The 23,624-nt window shown below is 43.4% G+C and overlaps 1 protein-coding gene across 3 annotated transcripts in view; it reads right to left on the bottom strand.

Moving 5' to 3' along the window:
* Scaf4 (SR-related CTD associated factor 4) overlaps positions 1-18,818 on the bottom strand; it is a 58,244-nt gene extending 39,426 nt beyond the window's left edge. For all 3 annotated transcript variants that reach the window (XM_036204136.1, XM_036204135.1, XM_036204134.1), the window contains exon 1: positions 18,341-18,818. In XM_036204136.1, coding sequence (XP_036060029.1) covers positions 18,341-18,370 — 30 coding nt within the window. In that variant the 5' untranslated portion in view covers positions 18,371-18,818. The remainder of the gene's footprint in view (positions 1-18,340) is intronic.
* Between the last annotated feature and the right edge of the window lie 4,806 nt (positions 18,819-23,624).

Raw genomic sequence — 23,624 nt, forward strand, 5'->3', positions numbered from 1 at the left:
TCATACCTTTGCTGCCTCTGTGGACTAAATAAAATCCTCTCAAATCTGTGCCCAGACAAGTCTTTCTTCCTTTCACTTGTCAAGTTGTCACAGTGAAAAAGAAAACAAGCCAATCTAGGGGGCTGGGATGTTGCTCAATGTTAGGGCATTTGGTTCACATGTACAAGGCCCTAGGTTAGATTCCTACACTAAAAAAGAAAGAAAAACAAAAACCAGAAACCTACCCACGTTCAGGTGATCAGAAGAAGGCTATTCAGAATTGTGCTTAATGTCACAAGATGGATGACCAGATACTGGTTTTGCGATCTCAATTTTGTCTTTGAGCACGGAAGAGCTATCAGTAGGCAGGCTTCTGTTCTGTACGGTGAGATTCTACTTTGTAAACACTCATGCAAGCACGTCCAGGCAAGACAAGGCCCCCACAGCAACTGCTTCTGAATTTGATCCCAAGTCTTTAGAAACAATACTGTATTACTGTCTTACGAATTATTAATTCATCTTTCAAACGGACTTATCTAAAATCGTCCTTGATAGTTTTCTGTTTTCTTTTCCTGATATCTATGGCCACCCTTCCTCAATTGTACCAACCCCAATTTTGTTTTAATTAAAATCAGTTATGTTAAGACCAACACAAAGGTTCATGACACCTGCTACTTGAGGAGTTATGGTAGAGGTTACAAGTTCGATGCCGGCCTGTACAATTTAGTGGGATCTTGTCCCAAAATAGAAAGTAAATAAAAATAAGCACCACTTATTATACTATTAATCTGTTTCCTATTTATAAGCAGTTTATCTCATCTAAAGTAAACACCTTACTTACTACTTAGCACTTCTCCTCAAGAGCCAAGTTACAATTTAATAATCTTAAACAAAAAAATTTGTCAAGGTTACCAGTACTGCTTGAGGAATCTCTCAGATTTATAAAGGCCAGCTTTGTGACAACCCATGACTTTGATTACAGCTACTGACTCTTCATAATTTGTTATTCTTGGTCAGAACACTAACTGCCCACAAAGTTTGGCTCTGCCACTGGCTAATGCTGAGAAAGTTAAGCAGAAAGTAAGCGCTCAAGAGGTCAGCTTGTTTCCAGGTACAGCCTGGAAACAGTTCAAAGCAGTGCTTTCCAAACTAGAGGCTGAAGTCACAACTAAGAGACTTTTAATTTACTTGTCCTGAGGCACTGGCTCCCCATTAATGTCCCTTATAGAAAATGGCATAGAGAGCTGGAGAGATGGCTCAGAGGTTAAGAGCACTGCTTGTTTTTCCAAGTTCAATTCCCAGCAACCACATGGTGGCTCACAACCATCTGTAATGAGATCTGGTGTCCTCTTCTGGCCTGCAGGCATACATGCAGACAGAACACTGTACTTAATAATAAATAAATCTTTTTAAAAAAGAAAGAAAATGGCATAGAATCTGCATATTCTCTGGTATAATTTCAATCATTTCTAGACTACTTATAATATCTAATACATAGCAAGTACTATGTAAAAAATAAGTGTTATGATGTACTATTTAGGGAATAATGACAAGAAAAAAGTCTGTATTACAAATGAGGTAAGAGATCAATAATTTCAGGCATGTGCCGGTGGGACAGGAGATTCTGAATCAATGGGCAGCCTGAGCAGGATTCCAAGTACTGCTTACACACAGCAATTGAAGTCTTACCCTTTAGAACTTTCTACAGTTTTTACCACAATATTTTTAAGGCAAGACTAGCTGACTTTGAGGGTAGGACTGGGTCAACTATACTGTTTCACAAAACTTTCAAGTTTTGTTTGTGGGCACTTAACATATAAGTACCTGAATCTAAGTGTAAATTATGAGTCTTCCTGTGGATTTTGGTTAGAAAATAGGAAAGCACTGATTTGGGGGGAGGGGGAGAAAGGAAACTCAAGACTGGTTATTTCTAACCAACATCCAGTCTCAGCCAACAAGCCTCAAGGGAAAAACAAAAAAAAAAGAATCAATTTAAACACAAAGCGCGAAACCATGAAACTGCTATTCCAACACCATCTAATATGGAAAACACCAGACACTGAGGCACTAAGAGTTAGAAGACTGGACTCTAGATCTGGGCAGATTAGCCTTTCCAAGCCACAGCACCCCCACCTGTACAGTCTGTACTACCACCTACCTGGAACGCTGAGTGTTCCTGAGTATAGTTTGGTGCAGCCCCTGCCCCACCCCCACCAGCCTGCACGTCCGTTCATTTGTCAATGGGAAGAGTGTGTCTGGAAGCAGTGTGAGGGTGTGGCCAAGAGCTCCTTACACTTAGCAACAGCCCATTTCAAAAGCCCAAGGATGAGGAGTGGTTCTTTTTTCTAACGCCATTTGCACCACAACCAGCCTTAGTTAGCTCTGTGATCTATCAGTAGGACAACTTTTAAGAAAGTCTCCCGAGACAGACATTGTCCTTTCATGCTTGCTGGAGATACAAAGTACTTCAAACACGAAGAACCTCTCCTCATCCTCATCCCTTCCTCCAATAAACAGACCTAAGACACAGAACATGACGATTTAGACTGTGGTTCTTTTGGAATTCATTCACATTTGGGAATCAGACAAAATGGCATTTTACTAACTACACAAACCTGGGCAAATGTCTTAATTTTGTGTAACCGTAAGAAATACTACATACTAGACAATTTTAAAAGGTGTGCTGGGCAACTACATTCTCAGCCCACTATGCAATTTTTAAAGAACGTTTACTTATTATTTTTTAAGCAGGGTCTCTCTCAGACTGAAGACAATTTTCATGTTGCAGTCTCCCAGATGCCGCAGGAAATTCCTTACAGTTCCAGAAGCTGGTAAGTCCAAGGTGTCCCTCTCTGGTGAAGGCATGTGTCACCATGGCATCTCATGGCAAAGGACAGATGGTAAGAGAGCACAGGAGAGGAGAAGAGTTCAAGGGAGTCCAAGTTTGCTTCCTTTTGTTGTTGTTGATTCTTTGAGATAGTTTCTCTGTGTTACCAGTCTTAGCTGTCCTGGAATTCACTTTGTAGACAAGGCCCAAGCTCGCTTCTTAATAACCTGCTTTCACAATGATGGCATCAGTTTCCTGGTAACCCAACCATCTCTGATTAGGTCTCATCTCCTAACACACTTGCACAAACAGCATGAATATAATTCCATACACAAACTTAATCATTCATACATGTCATTCTAGCTAACCATTCCAAACCACAAGATTTTTTTTAATTTGAAAAAGCATGTTAATAGTTACCTTGTTTCATAAAGTTGTTGAAATTAAATAAGGCAACGTACATACATCTTAAGCCTATAATACCTGGCATATAAGCACTCAGTAAACGAGCAATTTAATGCCCTGAGACTCTTGGTTGTTTTTTAAAATAAAGATCTATTTATTATGTATACAGTGTTATGCTTGCCAGAAGAGGGCGCCAGATCTCATTACAGATGGTTGTGAGCCACCATGTGGTTGCTTAAACTGGGGACCTCTGGAAGAACAAGTGACCTTAACTGCTGAGCCATCTCTCCAGTCTGTGTACTTACATGTGACTGTGGTGTGTGTGTGTGTGTGTGTGTGTGTGTGTGTGTGTGTGTGTGTGTGTGTCTGCGTGCACGCAGACCACAAAGGTCATAGAATACTGTTCTGTCACTCTCTTATTCCCCTGAAACAGGATCCCTCAGTGAAGTTAAGCATCCAGCAATGCTCCTGTCTCCACTCACCACAGCAATAGCATTACAAGCATGCTCATACAACCCCACCAGTTTTTTACATGGTCCTCAAGCTTGTATAGCCGAGTGCTTTTATTTTTATACTGATGTGGTGCTGCCCAAATGCTACACTAGGAGAAAGCTTTCTGGTGAGAAACCAGGAGTACCAAGACTTTAGTAACTCCCAGTCAGTCAATATTTCTGGTGAAAAACCAGGAGTATCAAGACTTTAGTAACTCCTAGTCCATCAGTACCAATGGTTCCATCAGCGTTGCTTGTACTAACCCACAATTCAGCCCGAGGCACAGAGCAGGAATCCCTTACAAGACAAAATATTTGAAGTTGTCCACCATGCCTTCCCCTTACCTTAACTACAATAATACCAAATGATATGATTCTGAGATCTAACTACCCCGGCTTATTTTTTAAGGGTGACATCCTAAAATTCCAGAGGTCAGATGTATTCTCAAATTAACATACCTTTAAGAGTGAATTAGCTTGACTGCTTTTCTACTGATGCAATGAAAGTTTATAATGTACCCTAAAAAGGCCTGAAGAAACACACCTTGTATTCTCAAGAGCAGACTTTCATTAGTCAACATCAACATGGGAGAAGGGCCGCACTCCGGAGACTCTGGAGCAGAATCCATTTCTTGCAATTTCAACTCTACTGGCCGACCACGTGCCTATGGTGCACGGCCTCCCACTCTCTGACTTCTGCTTGCCTTGTCTTCCTTCTGTCTCCTGCTGTTCTCGCATAATAAGGACCTTTAGTGATTACACAGGGTCCTCTCAGATAACCCAGGGTAGTCACTCCACATGGAGACAATTAAACCCTCCATTTTTGATACATAAGATAACAGTCTCAAGGTTTAAGGAATCACACTGTTGGTACCCATGCAAGAGAGGTGTAAACAGTGCTCATTCACTCTATTAACATCTGTGATCAACTTAAAGCCTCTGACTGCTTTTCACTGACACCTCTAATAAAACTCCACCTTCACGGTGACAGGCTGGATTTTTAGTAGTATTTCCAATCTATTTAGGTAGTTTGGAAATCCCTTTACTTAAACCAACTTTCATTTCACTTTATACACTCACTTTGGATGCCTTAAACTAAGTCATTCAGTGGTTTTGAATTTAAAAGGGGGGAGTTCTTCTAGGATGAACTCAACTGATAATCCTAATGCTATTTATTGAAACTATTTGATATTCTCATCTAACCTCTATTTTTCTAACTGATTCAGATGAAGTCACAGCCAACATCTTTCTTAAAAAATTCTTAGTCAGTCTTCCACTTGACAAAACAATTTTTTCTCTGTTATAAACTGTTAGTGAAAATGTTCTGACTGATGGTAACTAGCAATGGCTAGATATTCATAAGAGAAGCAGAACTGGAAGAAATAACACTGAACTGGTAATAGATTCTACAAATTCTACTCTTGAAATCAAACTATCAAGGAAATGAAAATAATTAAGAAATTACACAGCAGTCTTAATTTTTAAAATATTTATATGTATGAGTATCACTTGCACATATCATGGGCACCCTAGAATGGGAGTTATGAAAAACTGTGAACCACCACGTGGGTGCTGTGACTCTAATCCAGGACCCTGGAAAGAACAAATGCTCTTAACCACTGAACCACCTCTCCAGCCCGTCTTAATTTTTAAAAGGAAGGTATGTACTATGTGCTGGGTGGTGGTGACGCATGGCACGCCTCTAATCCCCAGCACTTGGGAGACAGAGCTAGGCAGATCTCTGTGAATTCAAGGCCAGCCTGGTCTACAGATTCAGGACAGGCACCAAAGCTACAGAGAAACCCTGTCTCAAACAAACAAACAAACAAACAACACACAACAACAACAACAACAACAACAACAACACACACACACACACACACACACACAGAAAAACAAAAACAAAAAACAAAAAAGGAAGGTATGTACAGCACATGTTTATGTATGTGTGTGTATGCCACTGAGGCCAGAGGTCAAAGTCAAATGTCCTCCACTGCCTGTTTGGAACAGGATCTCACTGAATTTGGAGGGCATCAACTGTCCGGACCAGCTGACCAGAACTTGTCTCTACGCTCCCAGCACTGGTTTCCAGGATGTGCCCCCACAGCAAGCACTTTAAACACTGGGCCATCTCCCCAGCACCTTAAATATTTCTTATTTCTTAAATTCCTTAAGTACTTTGTCCTTTCTGAGTTTCTTTCAAGAGGTACTAGGCCCAACCTTTCTTTCCCTTAAACCTGAATATTTTGTTTTTCTCAAATTTACTTCATAATGGATTTTAAGTCTATCTACCATTCTTTCCTTTGCTCTTATATAAACTGCAAGATGACAAAGCACTTTCCCCTCAGGTCCTGTTATTTCTATTTAAGTACTAAGTTTAAAGAAAGCAAACAAAAGCCACACCCAAAAAGAACAACCACCCAAGGCACGTGTCACTGAGGACTGTGGGATCCCCAGAGCCCGCGTGGAGAACTCACCCCTGGACACTGCCCTTGAAGGCCCACATGTGCACAGGGTACAAGGAAGGGGAGATTGCTTGCGAGAGTCACAGAAATAGCCAGTGACAGGCAGGTGCTGGTCTTCCGGTGAGACACAGGTATCCAAAGCATCATCTCTACTCTTCCTCCTCTTTTGTACATCTGACTCAGTTTATCAGATTACTACTAGTTCATACCAAATCAAAAGCTAAAGCCAACACAACTGTCAAGTTTAATAACAGAAACATAAAATAACACATACATTTCTTCACAAAAGACAATCATTTCTGGGGGAAAAAATGCTCATCCAGCTAATTATAGCCCAAAGACAACTTCCTGAAACTTCCTGCTAGGACAATTAGGTGAAGGGTAGTGTAGAGCGCCTCTGAGACAGCACTTCATCTTCGGGCTTGAGTACGTCATTCACCAACGCTATGTTTGAGAAGTGCTCTTCCTAATGCTGGGAAGCAGGGACTGAGGAAGGCAAGCACAGTAAGACATGCTGTTCTGGGTGAGAGACAACTGTGCATAGAGCTATCAAGAGCAGGTACAGACAGCAAGAGAGGCCATGAGATGGCTCCCCAGTGCTTGCTGCTAAGCCTGGGACTTAGGTCTGACACCCTAGACTCAAGGGTCCTGCAGGGAAGTCCTCTGGTCTCCACATGTGCAGTGGTACATGCCCCTTCTCTCCATAAATACAACTCAAAAAATCCAAGAGAGAGTGAAATTAAAATACTACAGTGAACTCAATTAACAAAGGAAATATCTATAAATAGTAAACCAATGAACAATTTTACCAAGCAAAACTCAAAGTACAAATTAAAATGAACTACACTTCTTCCTATATCTACAGTGCTGAGTCTAGCATAAAGCCAAAGGCTGGTGAGACATAGCTGATGCATTTCAACTCCTCAGAGAAATTGAAGTTAGAATAACAAGAACTAAAAAACTAAACAAAATCCCATAACCTTGTACCCAAGGCAATAATGGGATGCTCTCAAAACCCTCACAACTACTAACCAGCAAAATAAACAATTTCATGGTACATGGGGAAACAGTGAGACTATGTCTTTAAACAGGAAAAATCCCAATGTAAGTAAAAGGGAAAGAAATACTAAAACACTTTATTTAAAATGAACAAGTACAGCATTTAGTGCAATTATTTTATTTCCTTTTTCTCTTTTTGAGACAAGGTTTCGCTTTGAAGAGAGTCTCAAAAGTTCTGCCTGCCTCAGCCTGAGTGCTGGAGTTAGATATGTGCCACCATGTCTGTTCTCAAATTATTATAAATGTAATTAAATGATAAGAAAGGGCCAAGTGTAAACTGAGTATGGTGGTCATACCTTTAATCTCAGCAGAGGCAGGCTGCTGATCTCGGTGAATTCAAGGCCAGCCTGGTCTACAAACAGAGTTCCAGGACAAAGAGGGCTATGTACAGAGACCCTGTCTTGAAAATCTAAAATCAATCAATCAATCAATCAATCAAAGGCCAACTATAGAGAGTCATTAGTATCGGGTATGACTTGTCCATGGAATAAATTTTATTTGATTGAAGTTAACAGTCTATATTGTTGCTTGCAAATTCTGAAAGGTAGTAGTGCTGAACTTAGTATATATTGTCAGCTATACTTGAATAATCTTTAATAAAACTTATTTAAATTACAAATAAAGTTTCTCTTGAATTTTCACCAGGGCTTTGTAGATATAGTGTATTTTTTATTGACATCTGCCCATTAAAGGGAGGATTCTTTTGATTACTAATAACTTATTTTCACATAAATTCTATTTTCTGGTGTCAAATCCTTTGAAGCCTAAATGTTTAAATCAAACCTTTCCCAATTGCTTAGAACATAAACAGAAAAACAGTTAAACTACAAAAAGGGTAAGTTTTTAAAATGCTCCTTCATAGTTTCCATGAGCCATAATGTCCTGAGTTGTTCTTTTCCTCCCTTCTCTCTGTTCTTGGTACTGGGGACCACCCTGGGGTCTCCATGTTTGTCAAGTACTCTCACATGAGATACACTCCAACCCTAGCTCTTCAGTGTGCTATAAATAGCACATTTCCCCACCTACATCTTTATAAAGCCTACTCCTCAGATTCTTCCAAGTTTCAAACCAGATACTTTTTCTTTTATTTTTTTCCGAGACAGGGTTTCTCTGTCGCTTTGGAGGCTGTCCTGGAACTCACAGAGATCCACATGCCTCTGCCTACTGAGTGCTGGGATTACAGGCGTGTGCCACCACCGCCCGGCTCAAACCAGATACTTTTACAAGCAAAGTTACACATAATATTCTTAAACTCAAGTGTCAAGAAACCCTCTTCCCTAAATTTCTTTCCACTTATCACATTTTCCCACAGATATATTAAATTTTCTAATTCCAGACCTCAGAGAAACATTTTACAAAAAACCTCATGTAAATGTAACAGTTAATATTATAAAAACCATTTTAGCTTAACTACATGTATTTCTACATGCATTAACATTATAGTAATATAACAAGCAATGTTCATTTGCTTTATTCCTACTCTTTAAATCATTACCAACTCAAAATTCTGCTACTTACTGCTGAAAGAAGAAATTTTCAAAGTAATTTCTGATGATTTGTCCTAAACTATACCCCAACTTAGGCTTCATTTTGGAGAAGCTACCCTACAATTTCAAAAATTCTACCAGGCGTTCAATTTTTTCACTTCAGAACCAGCGGCCACTTCCCTCACCAGGGTCTTTTAAGCACTCAGTTCCAGTTCCCAATACCAGGTCTCTTCCATTCCTTACCTCCATTTTGATTCACCCAACTGCAGCCAATCCCAAACTCCTTTTCACCTGCTCAAGAAATGGGCCAGAAGGTGATTCTATTACGTACGGGCAGGCAAGATGGTTAAGTAGGTAAAGGTGTTCTGGCCTCCACATGAATACCAGGGTACCTGTGCACACCCACTACACAGAGTACTAATTTCTCAGAATATCCATAGTTTAGCCATTGCTCTACTTCACCAACACGGTGCCCCGTTTCGAGATCAGTTTTATTATTAGCTTCACTAAGTGAACTTGAATTAGTATCTTAATGAAATTACCTACGAAGAAACATTTCATAAAATAAATATTTCTGGGGTTGGGGATTTAGCTCAGAGGTAGAGCGCTTGCCTAGCAAGCCCAAGGCCCTGGGCTTGATCCTCAGCCCAAATAAATAAATAAATAAATAAATAAATAAATAAATAAATAAATATTTCCTCCTAGGCTTCAATAGAGAAAAGAAAAAACTTCGTTCAAGGATATAAAAGCATTTTATTGGAAGAAAATAAAATTGGTTTTTTTTTTTTTTTTTTTTTTTTAAAGCATTCAGACAGATATATAACCCTGGCTATAACAGCTGACTGTTATTTAAGGAGCAAACACTCCTGTTTTTCCTTGAATTGTCTCCTCCGGTAATTTCTTATAATTGTCAAAAACAAACACACCCTTTGAACAAACTTTAGATTCAGAATCAACAAAATAATTAACAAAACCCCGTAGTCAGCTAACTGATAATGTTTTCGACCTGACAGAAAACCAGATCAAGCAAGAAAACAGTGAAATGGAATGTTATAATGTTACATTTTTGAGTTTTTAAAGTTTTCAAATATAACTTATAGAATAAAACTGCATTCTAAAAACGTACAACCCACTGGTGTTTAACATACTGGACAACTAACTGTGGGCCTTTCTACAAATCTGGACAGCCACAATGTGGTGCAGCCCTGGTTCCCCAGCACTTCAGGGCAGAGCCAGTATTGCTGCAAACTCAGAAACAGTCTAGGCTACAGTGTTACATGCCAGCCAGAACTGCAAAGAGCCTGTCTCAGGAAAGGGGAAAAAGATGTGCGCATATCAACAAACTTCCATAGCATAGCTATCCTTTCTAAAGTGGACTCACTACTACTTGGCAACTCCTAGGAATCAGGTGACATACACACACCTTTTAAAAAGTGTGTGGGATGGCCTGAGGAGATGGCTCAGCAGTTAAGAGCACCGGCTGTTCCTGCAGAAAGACCCAAGTTCAATTCTCAGTGCCCACAAGGTGGCTCCCGCTGTCTGTAACTCCAGTCCCAGGGGATCTGACACTTCTTTGGTCTTCCACACATCTGCAGCACTGCATGCAGCCGGCAATCACCCACACCAACCAACAAACAAATGAAGCACGGTGGGCATATATCTGGAGGTCAGAGGTCAACATTACATGTCTTCCAATTGCCTTCCCCCTCACTTCTGGAGACCATCCGTGCCTCTCACTGGACCTGGAGCTCACCCATTCAGCAAGGCTAGCTATCCAGAAAGCTTCAGAAATCCTCATGCCCCCATCTCCCCAGTGCCAGGGTTACAGGCATGTCCTTCCAAATCCAGTTTTGTACATGGGTCCCGGGATCCACACTCAGGTCCTTACGCTTATTTAGTGAACACTTTACCAAGTCAGCCGTCTCTTCAGCCCAGGCACTAACTTTTTAAAAAAGTATCTTGTTTCTTAAAGAGTTGTATGGCTAAATGGTAAAGAGCACTTACTGCTCTTGCAGAGGAACCAGGGTCAGTTCCCAGTATGCACAAGGTGGCTCACAGCCATCCGTAACTCCAAGTCTAGGAAATCTAACATCCTTTTCAGGCCGCTGTCAGTACTGTGCAAAATACATATAAAATAAAATCTATAAAAGACTTAAAGACATGTTAAAGTAATTATATAGCTATACTCTATAACAGAAAGACACTTGAGGCCTGTCTTTCAGAGGGCAAGGACAGACTACAAAGTTCGTCAACTCCTGCTCTAACATGATAGCATACTTTAGAGAGGGGCAAAGACACAGTAGAATAGGAAGGGATATACTGGATCAGGTCTAAACACAATAAAGCTTTGCTTGTTCTTTTTCATGCCATTAAGCATTTGCGATAATAAATATCAGGAATAAAGTATCCCCCTCACCCCAGTATCTTGTCCATGGAGACTTGAAGGTCTTACAGACCAGTGCAGAAGCTACTGCTGAGATGAACCAAAACTTCAATGCCTACAGTAAGAACCCACGGAGTGCAAATTTATCAGCAAATACCCACCTCCCCACCTCATCAAGCTGCCAGTTCAAATATATGCACTCATGTTCAAAATAAGAGGATACAGAATTGAGGTTTCCTCGGATTCAGTGTCTCCAGTCTTTGTGATACACCTGTGTATATTCATGTGCTTGAACAATATATTCAAACTGTGCAGGTTATGTCTCCTCCCAGCCAAGATTATGTTTCTAATACATTTTCAAAGAGCCAGATTTAGCTTTAAACAAATGTATAGTGAGTGAATATGAGCTTTAAAACTAAAGGCTCATTAACAAAAATTATGCAGAATGTCATTGCTAAATAACAAACAGTAAGCAGGAGTTTATATAGAAGTTGATAGTGGTTTTTTTGGGGTGAAAATAGTCAGTGAATTAAAAAATGAATGTGTCTGATATGTGGGAGCACAGGTGGAGGCCGGACAACAACTCTTTCCACCTTTATGGAGTCTCCGGGGATTCAAGCAGGCGAGCAGACGCTCAGAGCAGGTACTTTCTTCACTTGCTGAGCCGTCCCGGAGGCCAGTCCGGGTCCCGTGCTGACTAGGGTGACAACTGACACTAACGTCAGTGCTGCACACATAACCATGTTAGAACTACTCAATCTTACTGTCAAGTAGGCTTCTTACAAATCTCTGCCAACCAACCAGGACTTCCTGCGTCTCATGGACAACTTTACAATGAAAAGGAACAATTTTTCTTTAATTAAGAGTATAGATAAATCTAGTCATTTGTCTACCGAACAAAAATGTGAAGATTTAAGTTTAGTAGTCATTGATAAATCAAGCTTAAAACCTGAAGAGATCTGCATACTACTACACTATTATCTATCATTGTGACAGTTAACACACACCAAGTTTTACTACTCTAGAACGACTTGTTAGGCACTACCCAATCACTTTCCACTGATTCTTACCTGTAATGGGTATGATTCTATGTATGCGTATAAAGTCCAAATTTCATTTCTTTTTCTCTTCAAGACAAGGTTTCTCTATGTAGTCCTAGCTGTCCTGGAACTCACTTTGTAGACCAGGCTGGCCTGGGACTCAAGATCCACCTGCCTCTGCCTCCTGAGTGCTGGGATTATAGGCGTGCACCACCACCTCCCAGCCAAACTTCTTCTCTGGCCATTTTTACCCAATGATCTAGTATGTCTGAAAATAATTTTGTGGAAATGGGGAAAAACACTGCATCGAGTGTCAACTATTCTGCCCATCTAGGTTCTGTTCCAGTTGAGATTACTGATCACATGGATTTCTACCATGACAACTCCAATTATCCAAACACAACTGAGGACGTTCGACAGGTTAACTGGACGGCTGTCCATTTTTATTGAGTCTATTCATGCCTGATTAAAAAAAACAAACAACAACCCGTTTCTGATTCTTAACTGCTTCCCTGAGTTTCACTGGTTTTCAGATTAATTAGTGCTACATGGTAAGGTAAATACACATACCAGTAAGAGCTTTAACTATAAAGCAAGGAATGTAATCAACAAGCCACACGAATGTTGAACACAACGAGCATAGTCAGGGCATATAATAAACCATTATCAAGGGATATTTAAGATTGAGATTTTGATGTGTACAGACCCACAATTTGTTTCTGGCTTTAAACAAACAAAACCCACCATTTTGCCATCTTTCTATGATTAGGTATAGATTATCCCCAATTCTGTTTCATCTTTAGAAACCAAACATTTCTATTACTCTTAAATTTATCTCTAAATCAATTTATTACTTATGTAGGTAACTTTTTCTACAATAAAATACTTGACAAAAATGTTAAAGAGTAACACATTTTTACCAAAACCATTAAAGTGCTGTCAGAATGCTCTGAAAAGCCACCTTTCCTTCAGTTACTGTATAAAGAAAATGAGAGCTGGGGAGAGAACACTACTGTAACTAACAGGACCCAAACCCTCCTGGAATAACAGCAGCCCCCACAGTCAAGTGCACTAACAGACTGCTAACAGAAGAAGAGCATGTATCCCTTCCATACAAGAACAGTTTGAGTCCCCTTTCCACTCAGACAAGAATGATTAAACAACAACAAAACAAACGATGACCACTGCAGGCTAAAATACAGGATCAGCCTCGTCAGAGAGCTAACTCCACTGACCAATCATGACTAGTAAGAGAGGCGGGCAGCAAGCTCTCTACTTCCTCCAATTCCCAGGAAGTGCTCAGAGAAGACTGACGTACAACATCAGTTCACGACAACAGTCACAGCTTAGTCTGTCTCATTGTAAAGAGTATTAATAAACTATTCACATCTCCCCTTTACTGCAGAGCAGCACTGTATGCAGCACTAAAACTCCCAGGAAGCCCTTTCCATGGTCTGAGTTCAAACCCACATTCCTTTTCACCTATTACAAGCACCAAAAGTGCTTTCCAGAGGCTGTTGCTGCATGAAAGGTTTTCCTCCATAATATAGTTCCAGTTTAAATTTCTATACATACAGAAATGGTTTGCTGTGTCCTTAACATTTATGAGTCTAAAGGTGTCAAAATAAAAAGTGAGCACAACTATCAGAGTGGATGTGCACAGGAACACATCTGACAAAGTTTATTGCAGTTTATCAGCAAAGATGAATTCTCTGTAGAATGAATTTGTGAGCATGTTTAACAAAATGCACAATAAGCAACATATGTACAAACATAAACTCCGTCTTTATTATTCACAGGTCTCAGATTCCATCATCATTTGAATGTCTCTGCTGGAAGTAATAGCTTGGGTGAAGACAAAGGGACTTTTTAAAATTAAAAATAACTCATATTTTCATTTACATTGTTTTCTTTCTTTCTTTCTTTCTTTCTTTCTTTCTTTCTTTCTTTCTTTCTTTCTTTCTTTCTTTCTTTCGTTTTTCAAGACAGGGTTTCTCTGTGTAGCTTTGTACCTTTCCTGGATCTCGATCTGTACACTAGGCTGGCCTCAAACTTATAAAGATCTGCCTGCCTCTGCCTCCCAAGTGCTGGGATTAAAGGTATGAGCCACCACCACCCAGCTAAAAATTGTTTTCTAAGTTATTTTCATAAAGATCTTAAAACTATAGATAAATGGGAAGGTCAGAATATGTTCTTTTAAACCCTAAGAATATAAAGGATAAAAAAAAAAAAACCTGCAACTTTTCACTTCCCTAGTGTTGAGATCAAAGGTGTGCGCCACCATCGCCTGGCTAAAATTTCTGTAACTTTTATTCATTCCACAAACCAGCAAAATTTTAGAATTTTCACACTGAGGAAAACCAGATAGCAGAGCACCAAGTACTGGCCATAGGGGGCCTGCCTCGTTCCATCTTTTTCAAGACTTATCAGTGCGTCTTTGAGAGAATTAAGCACTCAAATCCCAAGTTAATGAGTGCCTCAAGTAACTTCACTCTCCTCCTTTACCATCTATGAGACAGACTCCCCCAACATAATTCTCAATCTGTCCTTTTCCTTTTCCTGCCCATCTTCCTTCCCTTGCTGCCTTAAACTCACCCTTCCACAGCCCTTCCCTGAATATGCTCAATTCTCCTTTAAAGTTTACTTCATGGATATTGACACTGTCTGTCAGGCACCAGAGGAGGGCATCAGATTCCCTGGAACTGGGCTCTAGTGGGTTCTGGGAACCCAACCAGAAGAGCAGCCAGCACTCCTAACTAATCAATCTCTCCAGCCCTGAAGCCCCTCCTTTTATCTAATAGAGACTAGGGTCTAGGACATACTACTTACTCCAAGTGCCCAATCTCATCTGACAGAGCCCACCTCTTACCAAGACTAAAATCTTATGGTGCCATTCAGCAGTTCTAGTACACTGTTAGCCTCTCTCCTTTCCCATCACCCACAAAGCAGCCGTTCCCTCTAGTCGCTCAAAACCAAACCAAAGATTACATTTGATCTCTTATTTCCTTATCCATTCAACCCTAAACTCTATTACCCTTAAAAGGTTCAGTAACCATAAGTTTTTAGTCTTTTGGCCACTCCCTTGGTATTCTACAAAGCATATCAATTAAGCAGCGAGATCTACATTCAAACCCTGGCTCTGCCTTTAGTTTAGAAATGTGCCCTTGGGTGAATTATTATTCTTTGAAAATCAGCTTCTCTGAGGCCAGCCTGGTCTACAAAGCAAGTTTCAGGATAGTCAGGGCTATTACACAGAGAAATTGGGAAGGAAGAAAGGAAGGGAGGAGGGAAGGAAAGAAGGAAAGGAAAGAAAGAAGAAAAAAAATCAGCCTCTCTATATGTAACTGGAAGTGTGTAGGAATATGTATCTGTTAAACTAGACATAGATAAAAGGTACTTGACAAACCAAATATGCTATAGTAGGTATTTTCTTTCTCTCCCCTGCACCCTGGAATTTTCACCAGCACCCATATGAGAGTGACTCTGTCCCTGTTTTGGCTACTTCTAAATACTCCATGCCCGGTTGCTTGCCAAAAATATCCACATGACTATTCCACACAACAGCAACTTAACCTAATTCAAAACCAAATACATTTTCTACTCCACTAAACATACTTTTGAAGACTGACTTGTATTGATGGCACCATCACCATCTCAGCATACAGAATACAATGTCAAAAGGTGTTTATAGAACTACCAGACACCAAGGTCCAAGAATTCCTTGGCCATATCCTTCCACGCCTCTCCTGAACTCTACCTAACTCTCTCAGACCACACCACTACAAGCTAAACACAATCTTGCTATTGTACTACTTACTTAAATAAAGCCTTCAATGTTTCCCCACAGCCTAAAAATGTAATCAAATACATTACACATGAAACACCACCCTCCAAACTACCACCCTTACTTCCCAACAGCTCCCAGAGTCAGACCACTTTCACTTCTTGGTCCTGCTGCCTCTCCAACTACTGTCTCTCATCTTCTCTGAAATCCAAAGTGACACCTCATGGGCACCCAGAACACAGAGCTCCAAGGAAAAAGTGTTTTTTTCCACTGGTTAAAGTTCTATCAGATAGACCCCTAAGTGACTAGATTTCCCCAGTATTAAGGACACAGCCGAACAACCAAACAGTCAAGTTTTTTTTTTTTTTTTTTTTTTTTTTTTTTTATAACAACACTAGATTTGGGCACTCCAATGTTCCAAGGACCTAATGGCAATGTTTTCTGAAGAGGGAGAAATAAAAGAATGAGCACTACAATCAAGAAGGCACAAGAACACAGGCTTTAATTTGCAATTTAGCAGAAAGAGTTGGCAATGGAAACATACGCCTAACAAATTTAACTTCAAGTTCATAAAGACAAGGAATAAAAGGAAAAGGAACTTGAGAAAAATGCTCACTGTGCCATTTAAAAGGTCAGAATACCATTTCCCCTTCTCAAACAGTCAAGCATCCCTAAGTTTGTTATTTCAAAGCAATTACTGATTGCAGTTTCAGACTATATTTCCTTATCCATTCTAAGCTTCAAATTCTATTAGCCTTACAAGGTTCGGTGGCCTTACAAAGCCTAACTAAGTGGAGAGGTTAATATTGGATACGTTAACAAAGTACTTGATATCACCTTCCACAATAACTTAAATCAGATTAAAATATTCCCGGCCTTTAAAAGTACACTGAAGATCCTCCTTGTTCATTAAGAACACTCAAGTTAGTTTTCATCTCGAGAGGTGTGCCTGACTGAAATCTTAACGACTGTGACATTGTGTAAGCTCCATCTATTCAAGCACTGTTTGCCAGCACCTGCTACGATGGGGAGGGCTAGGGAGAGACCCAAACACGGCCCTCCAAGAGTCAAACAGGCTCAGGCAATTCTACAAAATCAACGTTGAACTCTGGAAGGAGTATCTGGAGCGCTATTACCAATTTTCTGGGAGCCCAAATTCAGGAAATATTGTTTTCCTATTTTGAAAATCACCCCTAGGGAACTTTTTCACTTCACTTTCTACTACCAGGTACAACTGTGCAGTCTGTGAAGACATGTACTATCAGCTGAAGTGCTGAGGGAAGGGGAAGGGTCATCTGTACGGCAATAAATGTTCTCAACTGCAGGATTAACTGGAGGGTCCCTTATTATGGCACTACAAACAGAAAGGGTAGTAACACCCTAATCCTACTCCAAGTTGAGCCACAGAAATCTAATAGTGAGATGGAGCAAGTTCTGACACCACATCAACACATGTCAAACTATGACATCAGATTTCTTCAGTGCTGGTTTATCTTTAATATTTAAAACGGGAAACATAATCCAACTCAACCCACAATAACTTCCAGTCTGTAACTGCGTTTTAAAGCATCAATGGTCGTCTCCTCCTCCCAAATCCATTCTGATAAATAAGATGGTATGGACTTTATGCTCCAAAAGCAGCACCTGGAACGATCAGAGATACAACTAGAGAGCTTTAAGGCGGCAGGTAGCTTTGTTCCCGGTTTGGGGAGGTTTTTCACGTGTAAATGTCCCCGAAGAAGGGAGCTGAGGATTAACTAAGTACTCGGGGAGGAGGGTTTGAGAGTGAGCAAGTGAAGACTCACGCAGCCTTTCTAGCGGACTAAGGCGGGGCAAATACTCTGCTCTCCCATTCAACTTTTTAGGTGTCACGTTGTTACGAAAGGCTAAGGAGCCACCTCTCTGTGTTTATGCGCGAGCGTGTCAATCCAGGAGACAGGAGGAGGGTAGACACCCTCTCTATCTAACTCTCCGCCAACCGGGATCAGAGTCCAGCGGCCGACGCGCCGCGGCCTGAGCAACAGGAGAGCCCAGGCGGCGGCCGCGCCGGCCCCCGACCCGCGGGAACTCCCGCCCCTAAGTCCGCCCGCTCGCCCGCCCGCCCGCCCGCCCGCGCTCCGCTGCAACCCCTGGCGGGATCTCGGCCCCGCCAAGCCGATAAACGGCCCGGGAGCACAAGGGCCACGTTGGAGGAGCCGGAGGCGGCGCAGGCCGGAAGGGGGCGAAGGGGGCATGGCGGGGGAGGGGCGAGGGGGTCAGCCCCCGCCGGGGGCCGCGACCTCTCCTCCGCTTCAGGCCCGCCGCCCCGGAACCCGGGACAGGAAGCGTCCCCGCCCCGACGCGGTGCTCGAAAAGCCCTCGGGCAGCGGGAGAAGCGGCCCGGCTGGCCCGCGGCAAGCCCTGCCCCGAGCACCCCTCACCTCCTGGTTGAAGGCGTTGACGGCGTCCATGTTCGCGTTGCGGCGGCGGCTGCTCCGGGCCCGCCGGTCACATAGACCTCGCGCCGCGGCGGAGCAGGGCCGGGAACCGGCAGGGCCTGGGGCGTGGGGCGGGGGAGGAGGAGGAGGAGGAGGACGGGAGGCGACGAGCGGCCGAGGCCGAGGCCGAGCAGGAAGGGGCTGCGGCCGAGGCGGCGAGGCTGGGCCGGTCGAGCGCAGTCAGAGGCGGCGGGCCCCTGCTCAGTCCCGTGCGCTGGCGGAGGGAAGGGAGGCGGCGGCGGCAGCGCGGGGCTCCAACATGTCCGTTTGGCGGTGGCGGCTGCGCTCTGCGTCGCGCTGACACGGCCCCCCGCGCCCTCACGCACTGGCCCGCACTGGCCCGGCCGGCTAGCGGGCGGGCCTCTCTGTCTCTCTCCTCTCTTTCGCCAGCAGGATGGCGGCAGCGACCCGAGTGCACGCCGCGCGGGGCACCCTGGGACAGCTCGGGGCCTCCAAGCTCTTCCTGCGCACGGCCCCGCCCCGCTCGCGCTTGGCCCCGCCCACGCCCCGCCCACCCCGCGCGCGGGGCAACCAGCGTGTGACGGCGCTACGCCCGGGCGCTTTCCCGCCGGTGGTGGCGGCGCGAGAGCGCTGGTCTCTAGGACGCACGATCCTGACCCGGGCACCCGGGGTGCATTGTGGTGCCCTCGTGCCCCAGGCAGGACTTCGCCCCACTGCTACGGCAAACAAAGCGCCGAGGGCGAGCGCGTGCAGGCTGCTAAGCTCCCTGCTGCGACCTCACCCCTGCGGACCTGCGCCCGCCCGCCCAACTGCATGGGTTACGGCTGTGCGCCCGCAAGGACACCCATGCGGACCTGGAGGAAACCCTGAGCAGCCTCCGAGCACTGGGCTCCCGAGCCCTGACGCTAATTTTCCTAAACCCGGTTGTTTCGTTCTCGGTGGAAGCGCTGCTCTGATCCACTTTCCTAGAGTTCTCACTACCTGCCTCACGCTGCTACCGCAGTTGGTTGGGTATGTGAAAAGTGAGTTTTCCTGCTGCAGAGACCTCACTTTAGTGGAGAGGGCAAGCACATGAGCGCCTGATTATAACAGCAAGAGGACCTGAGTCGTCAGACTGGAAGTTCGGGATGACTTCCCGGAGAAAATGACGATCAAGCTAAAAGAAGAACTAGAGAAAGAAGGACCCTCTGGGCCATGCGCGTTGTTCTGTTCACTTCTCCCTGGAGGACAACCTACTGGAACTTAGGGAAAGCAACCGGCGCTACTCAAACCCGGTCTTAACAGTTAGGATTTTGTTTCTAACGGGTCTTTTAAGAGGAGGTTGGCAGCGTGCACAGTATGCGCTTAGAAGGGAGTGAAAGAAAGTGGGGTCAGGAACAACATGGTTTCGGGCTCTGGGGATGATGAGGCTGAAGGTCTCAGGCAGTGGAGGAAGGTATCAGGAAGTGGGGCAGGGCCAGAATGGCGTTCAGGAAGGATGTTATCAAGGGGGGGGGGGGGGATGCACAATGCTTCTTGAAGGGGATGCATGGGTGGTGGGTTTGGGTCGACTTGGTAATTACAGAAGAGGATGAGTTTGAGGGACTAATGATTAGCTTTCCATGTGCCAGGGTCTACAAGACCTGCGAAGCTGTTATTTAATATCCGTGCCATGGTTCTGTGTCAGTGCCTATCAGCAGCACACTCATCTTACAATTGAGAGCGAGGCCTAGTTCGGTTACCCACCATGCCCAAGGTCACACAGCTGGACGATTTTTCTTTTGGAGGCTCCTGCCATTTGAATTGTGCCTGAGATAGTGAGTGAGGGTTTCTGGGATATAGTTGAGAGTCAAGAAAAACAGCTGGGAGAAGGTGGATCTGGGAGTCAGTACTGCACAGCTGGGAGGAGGTGGCTCTGGGCAAACAGACAAGGAGCAGAGGAGTTTAAGAACAAGAGGTTGGGAGGAAAAAAAACCATTTCTGGAGAGTGATCAGCTCTGTCCAGGGAGGAAGGTTCTAGTCCAGCAGGGTAAGGGTTGAACAATACTTCAGGAGGATAGTTGTGTTTAACCAAAGAGCCATTAGAGAGGATTCTGAATATATCCCCCACACAATGAAATAGGATGGTGGCACACGCCTTTAGTCCCAGTGGAGGCAGAGGCAGGTGGATTTCTGTGGGTTCAAGGCCAGCATGTTCTACATAGAGAAACCCTGTATTGAAAAACCAGAGTGAAGCCTGGTTGTCTGGTGATGGTGGCACACACCTTTAATCCCAGCACTTGGGAGGCAGGCAGATTTCTGTGAGTGAGTTCCAGGGCAGGCAGGTCTATAGAGCTAGTTCCAGGACAGCCAAGGCTACACAAAAGAAATCCTGTCTCCCCCCAAAAAGAAAAACCAAGATAATAATAATAATAATAATAATAATAATAATAATAATAAAAAATCTGCTTTAATGGCTGTGCCATTTACCCTGAAGGAACCATTACTCCGTGTATACTTGCACCACACTGTACCCAGTAAATACGTCCAATTATTATCCATCAGTTAAAAATTAAATCACTAGAAAGTCCTGAGGACGTTGGTTTAAAATATCCACAAATTGCCTGGCAGCGGTGGCACACACCCTTAGTCCGTGAGTTCAAGGCCAGCCTGGTCTACAGAGCAAGTTCCAGGACAGTTAAGGCTACACAGAGAACCCCTGTCTCTAAAAACCAAACCAGAGCAAACAAACAAACAAAGTAAATAAATAAATCCGTCAAAGATTTGGTCACAGCAGCAAGAAATAAGGGGGAGGTGGAGGCAGAAGGCTCAGACAGCTACATATCAGGGTGAGGCCAGCCTGGAATGCAGGAGATTGTGTCCCTGGAAAACCTGGGCAGATGGCACGGCTTCAAAGCCCTCTTGATTCACTCCTCAGGAGGAGGGAGCTGACTCTGGCAACTGCCCTCTATTTGCCACACGAATGCCCTGGTGTGAGTGTGCCTGTACACACACACACACACACACACACACACACACACATTAATAAAAAAAAAAATTTTTTTAAGAACAAGAAAGGACTCATACAGGATCTATTTTGTTTTTGTTTTAGCAAACAAGTGAGCACACTTCTCTCACCTTCATAGAAACTTTTCCCTCATCCTAGTGCCCCCTGGTGTGATATTTTGAATAAAATTTGCCTGAAGATCAGAGGAAAGAACAAGCCACTATATTAAAAAGAGGCTAGGCAGTGGTGGCACACACCTTGAATTCCAGCACTCGGAGGCAGAGGCAGAGATCCATCTCTGATGGGTCAGAGTTCAAGGCTACACTGGGCTACGTGAGATTAATCCAGTCTAAAAGAGAAACAGTCAGGCAGAGGTGGCACACACCTTTCATCCCAGCACTAGGAAGGTTGAAACAGGAAGTGATATGGTTGGGCAGAGAAAGGAATAAGGTGGGAGGAGACAGGAACTCACGTTCTTTCAGGCTGAGGAGTTGGTGAGATAAGAGGTGGTGGCCGTGACTTGCTCTGCTTCTCTGATCTTTTAGCTTTCACTTGATATCTGGCCCCAGGTTTTTCTTATAAGACCATTTAGGATTCGAGCAAGACCATGATATCTGCACAACTTGTCTGTAAAATTTATCTTTACCTGCCTTCCCCTTCTGTAATGTGTATTCCTTGGGCTCTTGCCTTCAACACTCCAGCCAAAATGTAAGATAAATTTGTGGATATATATATATATTTCCGGTGTTTTGGTGCCTGTCCTGGATCTTGCTCTGTAGACCAGGCTGGCCTCAAACTCTGCCTTCCAAGTGCTGGGATTAAAGGCATATACCACCATTACCTGCCTGAAAAGAAGCATTTAAATGAGGAAAGATTTGTTTTGGCCCGAGACTTAAAGGGCGGTGGTCGATCACTTAGAGAAAGGCACAACACATGACTCCATGATGGCAAGAGTGTGCAGCTGAACACCTCCATTCCTTACATCTGCATGGAGCAGGATGAAGAGAATGGGTAGGAAGGAGGGCGGGGCTCACTCAGCAATCCTCTTCCTCCAGTAAGGCTCCAGCTCTTAAATGTTCAACAGCCTTTCAGAAACAGTGCCGCCAGCTAAGGACACATGGAAGACATTTGTTGTGTATGATCTGGAGAATGATGTACAGTAGCCATATGGACTTTTGATTTTGGATGAGTGAATTTATTAAGTATATAACCAGCCAAAGTCAAACAAACTAGTAGACAGAATCACATCAGGTTCTTAAAACATCCAGCAGAAACTGGACAGGTTGAGATGGGCAGCTGGAGTTGCCCATTAGACTTTCTCAGGATGAGCTTCCTGTGGCTGAACTTCCAGCTTCTCGCTCTCACCTCAGGTGTTTTTATATCATGGGATAAGTGGTAGTAATCTCTGCTCAAGTTGGCTTACCTTCTAGGTGGTCTCAGCGACAGAGTATTTTTACTCTTGGGCTCTTTTGCCCTCCCTGTAACAGAGTTAAGGACCCAGTTCATGCCCAGATGAGGCCTTGAAGGACACTTTCAGGAAAAACATTGTTTGGTCTGAAAGAGCCAGTTTCACGGTGAGCTCAAGTAGAACATAGCAGTTAACCAGTATATTGTACATGACGTCATTTTATACCCAACATACCCCGTTTTCTTTTCAAGTTGACTCACTATCACCTCATGTCGCCCCCTTCTCTCTCACTTGAACGACCTTATTTCCTAAATCCATTTGCTTCCACGAGAGTTGTCATCCACAGGACAACCAACATTGCACTGGAAAGTTCAGAAGTTAGTGCATCTTTAGTCTTCTACCCTTGCCTTTCTAGATATTCATTATCTGCCAAATACTAGCCAAGATCCCCGCACTAAAATCCAAATTTATCAGCCCTTGAACACCAAGTGTTCAAACACGAGCCTTCGGAAAACTTGACTGTAAAGTCATAACTTGTCTTTGAACTTCAGAAGACCCTGAAGGTGCTCACAAAATGAGATTTTTTTCCTCTTCAACCAACAGGTTGTTTTTTTTTGTTGTTGTTGTTTTGTTTTAAATCTTGGATATCAAGGAAATTGATCTGGGTAAGGAGATATGAAAATCTGAGCTGAAATCAGAGAGGGCTAAGGGGAAGGTAACGAGTTCAGCTTTGGACTGGTGTCTGGAGGATTCAATGCACCACGAATGGTTGACTGGTGTAACGGTTATTGAATGAGAGAATGGCGGCCCAAATAAGCATGTTTTCTGTCCCCCGTCCTATTGAGATTTCTGTTTGTAAGGAGCGAGATTTTCTTTTAAAGCTTCTTGTGTTG

The sequence above is a fragment of the Onychomys torridus genome, chromosome 12 (genome assembly GCF_903995425.1).
Source record: "Onychomys torridus chromosome 12, mOncTor1.1, whole genome shotgun sequence".
In the NCBI taxonomy this organism is placed as follows: domain Eukaryota; kingdom Metazoa; phylum Chordata; class Mammalia; order Rodentia; family Cricetidae; genus Onychomys; species Onychomys torridus.